Source organism: Beauveria bassiana (genome assembly GCF_000280675.1).
Source record: "Beauveria bassiana ARSEF 2860 unplaced genomic scaffold BBA_S00018, whole genome shotgun sequence".
In the NCBI taxonomy this organism is placed as follows: domain Eukaryota; kingdom Fungi; phylum Ascomycota; class Sordariomycetes; order Hypocreales; family Cordycipitaceae; genus Beauveria; species Beauveria bassiana.
In genome coordinates, this window is record NW_007930853.1 from 248,872 (window position 1) to 261,529 (window position 12,658).

Sequence of the window (12,658 nt, forward strand, 5' to 3'; positions counted from 1 at the left end):
GAGAGAGAGGGAGAGAGAAACTTGGACGCAGAAAAAAAAAGCTAACATGCGTTGGCGAATCTAGTCGGCGCCGTCGACCCCGTGCAAATGACGCAGCAGGCGCCGCACCAAGAGGTCCTCTACATCTCCGGCTGGGCGTGCTCCTCGCTGCTCACCACGACCAACGAGGTCTCGCCCGACTTTGGCGACTACCCGTACAACACGGTGCCGAACCAGGTGCAGCGGCTCGCCAAGGCGCAGTCGATGCACGACCGCAAGCAGTGGGACGCGCGGCGCGCCATGACGGCCGAGGAGCGCGCCAAGACGCCCTACACCGACTACCTGCGGCCCATCATCGCCGACGGCGACACGGGCCACGGCGGCCTCTCGGCCGTGCTCAAGCTCGCCAAGCTGTTTGCCGAAAACGGCGCCGCGGCCGTGCACTTTGAGGACCAGCTGCACGGCGGCAAAAAATGCGGCCACCTCGCCGGCAAGGTGCTGGTGCCGACGGGCGAGCACATTAACCGGCTCAACGCCGCGCGCTTCCAGTGGGACGTCATGGGCTGCGAGAACCTCGTCATTGCGCGCACCGACTCCGAGTCGGGCAAGCTCATCTCGTCGGCCGTCGACGTGCGCGACCACGAGTTCATCCTCGGCGTCGACGACGCCGCCCTCGAGCCCCTCGCCGAGACGATCCAGGCCCTCGAGGGCCGGGGCGCGTCGGGCGCCGAGATTGACGCCTTTGAGGCCGACTGGGTCAAGAAGACCAAGCTCGTCACGTTTGACGAGGCCGCCGTCGCGCACATGCGCAGAGAAGGCGTCGCCGAGGCCAAGATTGCCGAGTTCCAAGCCACGACGGCCGCGGACCGCAACATGGGCGTCACGCGCCGCCGCGCGCTCGCCAACCACTACGCCAAGACGCCCGTCTACTTCAACTGGGACGTGCCGCGCACGCGCGAGGGCTTCTACCACTTTCGCGCCGGCATGGCCGCCGCCACCAAGCGCGCCATCGCCTTTGGCCCGTACGCCGACCTCTTGTGGGTCGAGACGGGCGACCCCAACGTCGGCGTCGCGACCGACCTCGCGCGCGCCGTCCGCGCCGCCCACCCGCACAAGGGCCTCGTCTACAACCTCTCCCCTTCGTTCAACTGGATGGCGCACGGCTTCACCGCCGAGACGCTAAAGTCCTTCATCTGGGATATCGCCAAGGAAGGCTTCGTCCTGCAGCTCGTCTCCCTCGCCGGCGTGCACTCGACCGCGACCATCTCGACCGAGCTCGCCCGCCGCTTCAAGACGGACGGCATGCAGGCGTACGTCGAGGTGGTGCAGCGCCGCGAAAAGGAGCTCGGCTGCGACGTCCTCACGCACCAAAAGTGGAGCGGCGCCCGCTACATGGACGGCATCCTCGGTGCTATTCAGAGCGGCAGCTCCAGCAGCAAGAGCATGGGCGAGGGCAACACGGAAGGCCAGTTTCACTAGACGGGGCATATTAGATGGAGGGGGGAGAGGGGGCTTGCCCATCTGTCGGCAAGCCCAGAAAAAAACAAATAGAAATCTACAACGAATTGTCAGGCGTAGTATGGACTAAAGTGTTTGAGATGCACTGTTGGTTGGCCGTAAGATGGAAGGTTGTCATGTCTGTTTTATCTACCGCTTCAATTACTGTATTTTAATGAATAAATGAATAACCTCACAAAGATCCGGTAACCGGCTAATGCGTATCACGCACTGTTTATGACGACTCTATTGGCAGAGCCAGTGATGGGTCATATCCAGTAAGAGAGGAAAGATGACAACAAGAAAGGTAGGCGAATACACAAGAGGAAAATCACGAGAAAGTAAAACGGATACACGACAAGAAAAGGTGAATTTATGGTTCTTGAAATTAGTCCTTTACAACCACATGCTACCTACCACATATATGAGTCGCATGAATAAACAAAGCATGTCACAGCCCCTCATCCAAACTTGTATCTAGCTGATCGTATATACCATGCATCACAGATACTCCGCTTTCCTTTAACTTACAGAGAGTCCTTTCCAGCATTGTTCTGCGGCGCCGCGGGCGCCGGACCCTCTGCCGTTACGTAGGCCTTTGTCATGCCGCCATCAACCGCAAAGTCGTGACCATTGACAAAGCTCGCCTCGTCGCTCGCCAAAAAGACGACTGCGTGCGCCTGCTCCACGGCCTCGCCAAAGCGTCCGGCGGGGAAATGCACCTCGCGACGGGCGCGCTTGGCCTCGTCGTCGCCGAGCCAGTCCTGCAGCAGCGGGGTGTTGAGGGGCGCGGGGCAGAGCGAGTTGAAGCGGAAGCCCTCGCGGGCGTGCACCATGGCGAGCTCGCGGGTCAGCGCGAGGACGGCGCCCTTGGACGCCGTGTAGGCGAGCTGCGGCGTGGCGGCGCCGACGAGCGCGACGACGGACGCCGTGTTGATGATGGAGGCGCGCGTCTTGTTGTTGCGGCGCAGCGAGAGCACGGCGTGCTTGCAGCCAAACCACACGCCCTTGACGTTGATGCTCTGCGTCAGGTCCCAGATGTGCTCGGGCGTGTCGACGGCGTCGGCGTCTTGGGCGTGCATGATGCCGGCATTGTTGAAGAGGATGTCGAGACCGCCCCAGGCGTCGACGGCGTCGACCATGGCCTTGACCTCGCTCTCCTTGGAAACGTCACACTTCTGTACACGTGCAATCGTCTGGTTAGCGGCAGGTTCCCCCACGCACGAGGCAATATGCATCACCAAAGGAAAAAAAAAAAAAAGAAAGCAAAATGGCGGGTTTGCGGGGATATGGGGCGTACCAGGACTTCAACGCGGCCGGCGTTGGGCACAAGCTGCTTGACCTTGGCGCGTGCCTTTTCGAGGGCCTCGGCGGAAATGTCGGACATGAGAACGTTGGCGCCCTCCTTGGCGAAGAGAATCGAGGTCTCGAGACCAATGCCTCTGAAATTGAAGCAAACAGTGTCAGCGACTTGAGTCTTGGCGGGTCGCGGTCCGAATCTTTTCTTCCTTCCCCCCTGCTTACCCAGCGGCACCGGTGATGATGGCATTCTTGCCAGCAAGACGTCCTGTAGTCATGATGGATGAATGTGTGTGTGTGTGTGTACGTAGAGGTCGATCGAAAATTGAGGGGTATCGGGTAGAGTACGAGAAGACGGATGGATTTTATGAAAGAGAGCAAGGTGGAACAGAAGGAGGGGTGCTGCCCGCTGATATTTGTTCCTGTCCGACTCATGGAGGGGCAAGACCCCGGGGCCTGGATAAGGTATGGTGGGGGTTTAGGGTCTCGGAGGGGCAGCTGCTGCTCCGCGCCCCGCGGCGGGCGGCTAATAAAGCAGAATATTTGTCTTGTAATACTTTTATTGCGAAAGAAACTAGACCATCCAAAGTATTCACGACACATTGATTCAGTACGTAAATATTGAGCTCAACAGTCTTGCAACCGACTTGCGCGGCTGCAGACCGCCGTCAGTGCCATGTCCGAAAGCGGCGGGCTCGCGGCCTGCCATCATGGTGGGGCGTGGGGTTATCACTCGGTGCGCGCCGCCGGCAGCGCGGTTCCAGTCTCAGCCACGCTTTATTACCGTGGTCATGCGGACGAGCCTAGAAAAGGTCCCGACTTTGCATATAAACATGACTACTTCGTTCCGGTTATCAAGAAACACTATCCAAGATAATATCAACAGGAAAGCAATGGAAGTGAAATTTCTTATGTGCACTCTTTCTACCAGTTCCCGTCGGCACGAAAATGTAGCAGAGCCATCTCCCAGCCGCCGCGGCTTCAGACAATGTCCTCGTACAGAATCTATCTGCCCACTCCAAACTCCAATGCCATGTTGCCGCCTTCTTCACTTCGCTCATTCCAATGCAAATCCATCCTTATGTCATGGTACCCTCACCAATATACCATTGCTAATCATTTCTTTCCTGCGTCTTCCTTCAAGCTCACGATGCGGTTGAGAACAATCTTGTCGTCGGTGCTATCGGAATCTACAGCCTGTTTAAAATTAGCAACGCAAATCCTGTTAGATCGAGTTGCAAAATGACTTACAAAGTAGGCAACACGGAGGGCCTGGAAACGCACACTTTCCGGCCCGCCCACGCCCAGTGCGCTCTCGCCCGCCGCCTCAGGCCAGGGAGCGCGACGCTTGACCTCGTCAAAGCCCGACTCAATGAGAGCATCGGGATAGATGATTTCGCTCTCCGGGTTCAAGTCGTTGAGGAAACCTCCCTCAGCGTCTTCGGGCTTCTCCGACTTGAACAGGGCGTTGTGAATGCGGGCCTCCACCGTCCTCGACCCAGCAGTTCCAACCCACTGGATATAAGTCTTTGCTTTTTTCAGTTCCTTGTCGAACACGGCGCGGATCTCCTTGACCTTGCCAGTGGCCTCGTCCTTGGTGAAGGAGGTAGCCTTGATGGGGTAGGGAGCGTGGAGCAGACCGACCGATTTGCCTGGCGCAAGACGGAAGTAGTCCTTGCTATCCTCCTCACGGAAATCGGAACGATCAATGTAGACAGTGGGTGTGAACTTGACTTTGTGCGATCCCATATTGGGATCCTTGGGAGAGAATGGAATGTCCACCTCAACTTCCTCGGCATCCTCAATCACGACAGGAACAGGGTCGAGGATCATCATCAGACGTGGTACCGTCTTTTCGAGGTACTTGCGAATGCTCTGCTCAAAACGGTGGATCTGAATAGTCGTAATGTTTGTGGTGACGCCAAGCTCGTTGACAAACTCGAGAATGGCCCCGGGAGGGACACCACGACGTCGGATGGCAATCAGTGTATACAGTCTAGGGTCATCCCAATCGCGAACAACCTTTTCCTCTACCAGCTTGAGAATCTTGCGCTTCGAAAGCACTGTGCCCGTCAGGTTCAGACGTCCATATTCTCTCTGCATCGGTTCGTACACCCCAAGTGACTTATTCAGCCACTCGTACGAAACACGGCTGAGAATAAACTCGGTGGTGCAGAGCGAGTGTGTGATATCCTCGAAACTATCACACAGGCAGTGAGTAAAGTCGTAGGTCGGGTAAATCTTCCAGTCCCAGCCGGTGCGGTGGTGAGGGGTGTCGGTCTTTATGCGGTATGCGGCCAAATCCCACATCTGAGGATTGCCGTCCGTTATATCCTGCTTCATGCGCAGAAAAGCTTCGCGAGGCTTGTACTTTCCGTCGCGCATGTCTCGAAATTTGGCCAGGTTGTCCTCGGGGGTCTGGTCAGCATGCTTGCAGCGATATCTAGGGTTGGCACCCTTTTCGCCACCGCGCTGGAGCTTGATCTCGGTGTCTGCATGAAACATGGATTAGCCCCGGAGCAGCATTTTTAGGGCAGGGTCATATACCTTCGCAATAGCAGACGTAGGCCTTGCCAATGTTGATCAGCTTCTCTGCCAGATCATACAGCTTCTGAAAATTGTCACTAGAGTATGTGACCTTGTAGGGCTCAAACCCAAGCCATTTGACAATCTCCTGGATGGCGTCAAAGTACTTTTCCTCCTCCTTCTCGGGGTTCGTGTCGTCGAATCGTAGGTAGGTCACGCCGCCATGGTATTTGGCAAATCCAAAGTTGACCGCGATAGCTTTGGCGTGTCCAATGTGGAGGTATCCGTTTGGCTCGGGGGGGAAACGTGTAATGACGTTCTTGACCGGGCGCTCTTTGTAGACGTCGTCGAGGAAGCCCTGTTTGAACATGGCCTCGGGGTCGATGGGGGTCTCCTCCGGCTTGGGTGCCGGCGCCTTCTTTTCGACCGGGCCAGCGGCGGCCTTTTCCTGACGAGCCTTTTCCTGGGCTGCCTTCTTTGCGCGCTTCTGCAGGCGCTTCTTCAGCTCAGCCTTGGAGACCATCTCGCCAGTCTCCTCGTCGAGCTGAAGCTTCGCCATCGACTTTGTAGCTTCGTCGGCCATGGTGGCTAGTTTCGGCCGCAAAAATCGATTGGTTTCCTGGTCTAGTATCGAGCTCAATCAAATCTAGAATTCGAAAAGTGTCTTTTGATAAGAGTCTGGGGCTTTGGGGCGTTTGTAGTTGCGACAAGAAGGGAGAAAAAGCTGCGGGGCAGGACTGAATACCTGGGCATGGCGGGGCAGCTTTTTGCGATGTACGACTTGAACTGCCCCTCCTTCGGGTTGCACCCCAGTGAGTCAGACGGCGATGACTGGCAAAGTTGAATATGCGTTTTTCTGTTCGAGTAGTTGTGGCTTGATGATTTATCAAAATACAAAATCAGCCTTACTCGGCGTATTTTTTCATTCCCTAAAACGTGGTTTACTGTTGCCATTCTACCCTAGTTCTGTTATCTTGCTGGGGCACCAAGTCGTCTTTCACTCTGTTTCGTAACTGAACTTGGAATTTTTTCAGCATTTGCATGTACAGTCTTCTCTTCAATTCTTCTCCCTCCATACTTGCGATGTTGGCTCGAAGCCAGGCTGATGCAGTGAGCCTTATCAAGCACATTTGGATCTGTGCGTTTGCATGCCTTATCTACATGGTGTAGGTAGTAGGCAATTATCGCGATTGACTTGATTGATACAGACAAATAGCTGCTAGCCTCTGCGTGATGTAATTATGTACCTTGGGTGCACATGATTTGTGGGAGGTCGAGCTTCCTAGGAGGAGCAGGTCTTGGCCAAATCAAATACATATGCTAAGCGGACTGCTAGAACTGGGTGAATATTCACATGCTTAAATCAATATAGCCTTTTACCGTGCCAGTAATTATCTAAGTACTTGGAAACCCTATAGATGGCAGCAACAGTGAAGCGAACAAAAAAAACAAGCTAAACGCGTCCTGTGTCACGATCATCTTGCATCAATCTTGGTCTGACTGAGAGGAATAAAGTCATAATGTGTCAACTTATCCATTCTCCATCGCGTTGCCAACATCACAGCATATTGCGCGCGGCCTGTTCTTGATCTCCAGCGGCTCCTTGCGATGCAGCGCTGACGACACTCTCCCGTCTCTTGCCGGTCCTGCTCGCCATGCCGGCTATGCCCAAAGACACCTCGCCCACGCGGCGAAGCACTGTGAGCAGAGCGCCCCGGAGATCAGCAGTCAAGTCTTTTTGAAGAAGTTCCACCGCAAGCGGATAAAACTCGCCAATGTGCGTCTTAAACGCATCGTCTGGGAAAGTTGCATACCCCTCGAGCACGTCCACCACGACAGGACGCCAGGCGGCCAGATTTCGCTGCTGGCTCTCCTCCACCAGCGTAGAGTACCCGGTTATAATATCCTTGCACAGCGGAACGAGAGCAGACTCGATATCCGCCCGGCTGTCCAGACGCTCTGGGGCATTGTCGGCAAACATGCGGAACAAGATGGATACGTAGGTTGCGGCCGCTCCGCTCTCCTGCTTTAGGAGGTTGGGAGGCTGCTTCATGAAGCCCTCTCGCCACAATTTCATGCGGAGCTCCTTGTCGTCGTTGAAGCGTCTTGCAAATTGAAATGATCGCTTGAGAAGCGCCATTAGGCGCAGCAGCTCTGTTGATGGGATGTGGGCGTACACAGTGTCGTTGCTGAAGAGTTCGTTGACCGTCTCAATCATGAGGAGCTGCAGAACGCAGCGCGAAATGATGCGGTTGAAGAATCTCCTTCTCGCCGCAGTGACAACAACGGGCTGCTGCTGCAGTGTGGATGCCGGCTTGAACTCTTCCAGCGGAGTTTGGCTTGTTGCGCCGATTGACGGTCGTCGTGCATCTTCATCAAGTGGTCGCGGGGAGATTGGACGGTTCATTGACTCGTTGTCGGAAAAACTTGCATTTTCGTCTCCGCCATTGATTTTAAGGGATTTTTCATCCACAGTTGGTTCTCCGCCCGGGCTGAGACCACCAGAAAAGTCTATACCGTTGGACGGCAGAGACAGAGCGGCAGGAGACGTGCCGTTTGCTGCCGTGAAGAGTTGATAAGCTGTCGTCCGTTCGAAAAGCTCGCAGAAAGCCCCAACAATCTTCGTCCAGTGCTCGGGCTCGAATTTGGTAACATTCTTAAGGATAAGCTGCTGCAAGCAGTTGCTGCCAATCCGGGAGATGGTGTCATTTTCTTGGCAAATGCAAAGTTCCAGCAGCTCCAAAAATCTATCAAGCATGTACTCTAGCGATTCAAAGTAGTGAGTGAACAGAGTAATCATGTTTCTCAGCGCCTGAATCATGGTTGTTGAAAGCCAGACAGACAGCTCCTCATGATGCAAGACATTTGCCATTTCGGGGCGTGACCTCAGCACCATGAAGATTGGGTAAAGCTGTTGTCTCCAGAGTATGTCCCAGAAATCGGGAGTAAAGTCGCCGCCATATTTGATAAGAGTGGCAAAAAAGTACTCCAAGGCATTCGAGCGCACTTCCAGGTCCTCGCCCGTCATCAAAACGTCGTGAAATGCGAAAAGTACCGGGAACCAGTATCCCTCCTCGATAGACGTGCTAGATTTTGGCGATGACTTTGTCTCTGGTCGATTCTCCGGTTGCTGCGAAAGTGGGCACTCTGGCGTCTTCAGCATCTTTGGAATGATGGATTTCAGAAGCTCAAGAGCTGCCAAACTCTTTTTTTGGAATTTGAGATTCTTCGAGAATTCCGTCAGACAGACAATGAGATCAGTGAATGCTCCTTGGGCGACAACGACACCGAATTTATCTTTGTAAACTTGGCTGACATTCTCATAGGCCAGGTTCACGATGCTCTCTGAGGTTTCGCGGGCTGCGACGGTAAAGACGCCAAACATGGTTCGCCATCCTGAGCGAATATTGCCGCCTCGTGCTTGGATCATTTGAATCAGACATCTCAGGACAAGGTCCTTGACCGTCACGTTATCGGAATTGGCCAAAATGTGCTGGAAAGGTTTGAGGAAATCTTTCTGAAACTTGAAACCAGCCAGCTCTTCAATCTCCAAGAAACGCATGGAAAGCTGTCGCAAGGAATCCAGTGCGAAGAAGACAATATTCATGTTGTTGTGACAGCCGACTTGGTTGAAGTGCTCACCCAGCACTACCCAGATGTTGCTCCACTCAAATCTGACGCGGTTCATGTTGTAGTAGCTGATTTCCACAATCTTTTGTAAGCTGTATGTGCGGGGTGAATCGTTGGAACCGGAGACTCTGATCTCATCCCAGCTGACCTCTGTGAGGGCCTTGGCAAAATGTACCATGGCATCGCCCGACAGATTGGCTGTGTTGGAAAAGATGCGATCGACACTTCGTACTACTTCGTCAGAGCGACTTTCCAAAGCAATTTCGTTTGAAAAGCCGCGCGAACCCGTTCCTGAGCGCCCGCGATTGCGCGGTCGCGAAGATGTTGATGCTCTAGAGTCAGAGGTTTCGGTTCTCGGTGGTGGCATGAAACGAGCTTTTGAAACATCCGGGATGGCGCTCTCGTCTACGCCGCCGGAAATGAGCTGCAATCGATCCAGTTGACTAATGCACATAAGAATATCCTTCCATGATTCTCGTAGGACATTACCTTCGGTCTGTCCGAGATCTAACATAATTTTGACTGCCTCGATGTTTTTGGCCATCATGTCTTGAGGGTTGTTCAGGTTGGTGGTATTCTTCAGCGCGGAGATGAAGGCTTCTCTTGGTGTTGATAGCTCAAACGTGCAAGCAATCTTGGTTGCGAGCTTCATGCCCTCGAGGCAAAGCTTGCTCACTTCGATGCTGTGAGCCTTCTGCAGTTGGGAGGATAGCGCTGAGAAGAAGGACATCCAGGTCACATCAAACATGGAGCCAACGTGCTTGAAAGAAGTGGCCGGGATGAACTTTGGGCCCGTCTTGGTAGTGCTTCGGCGCTGACTTTTGAACAGATTTTTGAACAACTGTTCTGAGCGCACAGAGATTTCCTCCGATTGTTGCATGTATGCTTCTCTTTGGAGATCACGTCCGACGTTGGAAAAGGCTTGTCCAAAGCCTGCAGCCAGCCCAGTCGACTGCACAGGTGCACTCCCAGCAGCTGCGGCAGCCTCACGTTCGCTGGTCAAGACAATTTCGTTGCCGGCAATCTCGTCGTAAATCCCGATAAGATAGTCATCCGGAAGATCGGCATTATCGTTAATACCTCTATTGTTTTTGATAAACTCTTCCTTTGTCATGCGCTTCGCAATCTTGCTGCTGTGCTGATCGGTGTTGAGAAGGATCACAGAATAGGCGAGCACATACGCAGTGTCGGCGTTGGCAAATGCATTGGGATTACCGAGAACATAGCGCTCAGCAAATTTCAGCATGAATCGATCAATCTTTTGTGCCTCGCCAGGCAAGCGAAACGACTGTAGAAATACTCGGAGGGCATCGACGAAGCGCCGCTTGGTAAACTCCATTGCATCCACAAAGGCGTGCATAGTATCGATATTCTTTTGATCTCCCTCGCCCAGATATTCTCCAATCTGGGCCTTGTCGAGCTTGTCTTCTTTAAGAAGAAATTTGGCAATATCCTCCGGGCTGTCACTCGGGATGAAGCCTTCGGCGACGAGAGCCTTGATGCCGTGCTTAGGCTTAAAGTTGAATTTTCGAATGGCATTGATCAGTGCTGTTTTCCGCGCCTTTTCTCGCTCCAACTGAGCCGGATCGTCATCAAGTACAGGCGTTGAAGGCGGCAAGGGTGTATCCATGCGCGATGTTGTATCGCTCATGCTAGGATCGATAGATGCGCGCAGGTCGTCGGTAGATATTTTCCTGTCTTTTTCCGCACGCGCAACTCCGGCTTCAGGCCGCACCGACGCCGACCAGTTCACAAGTGATTTCAACGCCTCGACGAGAGCTTCCAAAGCGATACGCTTCACGGCGTATTCTTTAGGGTAATCGGGCTCCGGATCCGACTGTGGGAGGATGTGAGCCACAGTCAGGGGAGGAGGAAGAATAGTCTTGAGCTGCCATTCGCTGGCCGATTGTGTTTTGGCTCTGGTCTCCTCGTATACATGCTCATTGACTGCGGTGACAGCGACAGATGCGGTGGAAAATTTGGAGAGATCCTCGATGATGGTTTGGTAGATATTATCCACGGTCTGGTCGCAGTCGTAGTTGAGATAGATTTCCACCAGTGCCCTGGGATCGGCGCAAAGGCGGTTGAGAATTGTGATGAAGTAGAGTTTTTGTGACATTGGGGCATTCTTCTGGGAAAGAAGAGCCAAATAAATTTCTTTGAGAATGACTTCGATTTCTTTCTTGAAGGGTGGTCGCATAAATTTCAACATCAGCCAGAAAATGTCGCTGCAGACTTCAAAGACTTTGTCGACAGAGCTTGCACCATTCCTCGTAATGCTGAGACACAGATAAAATTTGATTGCCTGGAGGAAGCTCGTTGGTTCGTTGCTCTTTGAATTTTTGATGGTGCAAAGAGGTGATGTAAAAACGGAAATGTTGTTATTCAAAACGGTGTGGATGAGATGCAGCGAGATGAGTTTTGACCGCATCGGTTGGCCACGAATATCGAAAAGCTGATCCGGTGGGAGAACTTTGGTTGAGAGGTTACAGAATGATCTAAAGACGAGATAAGCGTCTCGTATATAGACCTCGTCTTCAGCTTCAAGCGCTTCTTCGTCAGCGTGGGCATTCGTGCCGTGGCCCGGGGACTCGGGTTCGCCGTTGCTCTTGGCTGGTCTGATATGAGTAACCATAGTAGGCCCATCACCCAATGCAGAGTCATCAAAGCTTTTTCGATGCTCCAAATCTTTGAGAGTGAGTTTTGCGCCAGAATCCTCTGGGGCCGTTTCCTCTCCAGCGGCTTGAGGGCCTTCGTCGTGTTCGTTGGCTCCGTTGGCGCCATCCTGGTTGTCAAATGTGACATTGCTGGAGCTATGCTTGAGGTTTCCCAAATTCAAGCGAGCCTCCTTCATGTGCAGTCGTGCCTTGACACGTTCAAATACTGTACCAACCATTTGGGTCAAGGTGCCTTGAGCGACTTGCTGGTTTGGTGTACTCCGCGAGAGGAGGAACACATTGTAAACTTGTCGGACAGCTTTCAGGAGTCCTGCACCATGCACGACAATCTTGTCATTGAGGACAGCGGCTAAAAGCGACTTGACAATCTGCAATTGAATTTCTGGTTCGGTAGCCTCTCCTTGGAAACAGTCGCATATTGTGTCGATGGCACGTTCGATGAGCGGTGCTTTTTGGGGTGTCGCCGCGTCACCTTCGACAGGCTCTTGCTTGCTTTCGGCTGAAAAGTATGAATACGATATCAGCTTGCCGATGCAGTCGAGGGCCGTAGTGGTGAGTTGGGAATTATTGGTTCGCGTGGCGAGCTGCAGGGGCGCAAAGACAATTTCGGGGTCCGGAAGCTGTTCTTGTTCCTTGATGGCATCGAGAGCCTTTTTGGCAAACTCGCCTAGCTGCTTGATGCGCTGTGCATCTTTGGAGGCAGCAATCGTGTCCAAAGAGGACACGACAAACTTGATGGAGCTCATTGGGGAGCGTCAGGAGAGCGAGCTGCCATTCGCCAGGTTGTCGGGCAGAGCGCTTCTATTGAATTGCCGAGCGATGGGAGAGAGCTGCGAAACTTTGCTACCAAGGGTAACTTGTACAGTTGTGAAGGGCTGCGTATCGTGTGATGTACAATAATTGTTGCGACAAGAGGTTTGGGCTAGCAGAGGTGCATGTGGCAGTGACAGGAGAAACCCCGGCACATGCGGCTTGTCGGACACGCAGCGTCAGGGTCGACAGCAAGGGCCCAAGGGGTCTGTGGCACTACGGTCTACACTGTCAAGATG

The 12,658-nt window shown here is 53.5% G+C and overlaps 4 protein-coding genes across 4 annotated transcripts in view; 1 reads left to right on the forward strand and 3 right to left on the reverse strand.

Annotated features, from left to right (window-relative positions):
• BBA_06277 (isocitrate lyase) overlaps window positions 1–1,458 on the forward strand; it is a gene marked incomplete at both ends in the record, with an annotated part of 2,109 nt that extends 651 nt beyond the window's left edge. The window contains one exon of the mRNA XM_008601374.1: window positions 65–1,458. Within this exon, the coding sequence (XP_008599596.1) occupies window positions 65–1,458 (1,394 nt within the window). The remainder of the gene's footprint in view (window positions 1–64) is intronic.
• Window positions 1,459–1,937: 479 nt separating this feature from the next.
• On the reverse strand, window positions 1,938–3,053 carry BBA_06278 (short-chain dehydrogenase/reductase family protein; the record flags this gene model as incomplete). Its single annotated transcript, XM_008601375.1, has 4 exons — window positions 1,938–1,953; window positions 2,008–2,654; window positions 2,777–2,918; window positions 3,001–3,053. 4 exons carry the CDS (start codon window positions 3,051–3,053, stop codon window positions 1,938–1,940), a joined length of 858 nt encoding a protein of 285 aa, XP_008599597.1.
• Window positions 3,054–3,891: 838 nt separating this feature from the next.
• Window positions 3,892–5,884, reverse strand: BBA_06279 (glutaminyl-tRNA synthetase; the record flags this gene model as incomplete). The annotated part of the gene is made up of 3 exons (XM_008601376.1): window positions 3,892–3,972; window positions 4,027–5,267; window positions 5,323–5,884. 3 exons carry the CDS (start codon window positions 5,882–5,884, stop codon window positions 3,892–3,894), a joined length of 1,884 nt encoding a protein of 627 aa, XP_008599598.1.
• A 975-nt stretch (window positions 5,885–6,859) lies between these two features.
• BBA_06280 (Sec7 domain-containing protein) lies at window positions 6,860–12,355 on the reverse strand (the record flags this gene model as incomplete). The annotated part of the gene is made up of 1 exon (XM_008601377.1): window positions 6,860–12,355. One exon carries the CDS (start codon window positions 12,353–12,355, stop codon window positions 6,860–6,862), a length of 5,496 nt encoding a protein of 1,831 aa, XP_008599599.1.
• Between the last annotated feature and the right edge of the window lie 303 nt (window positions 12,356–12,658).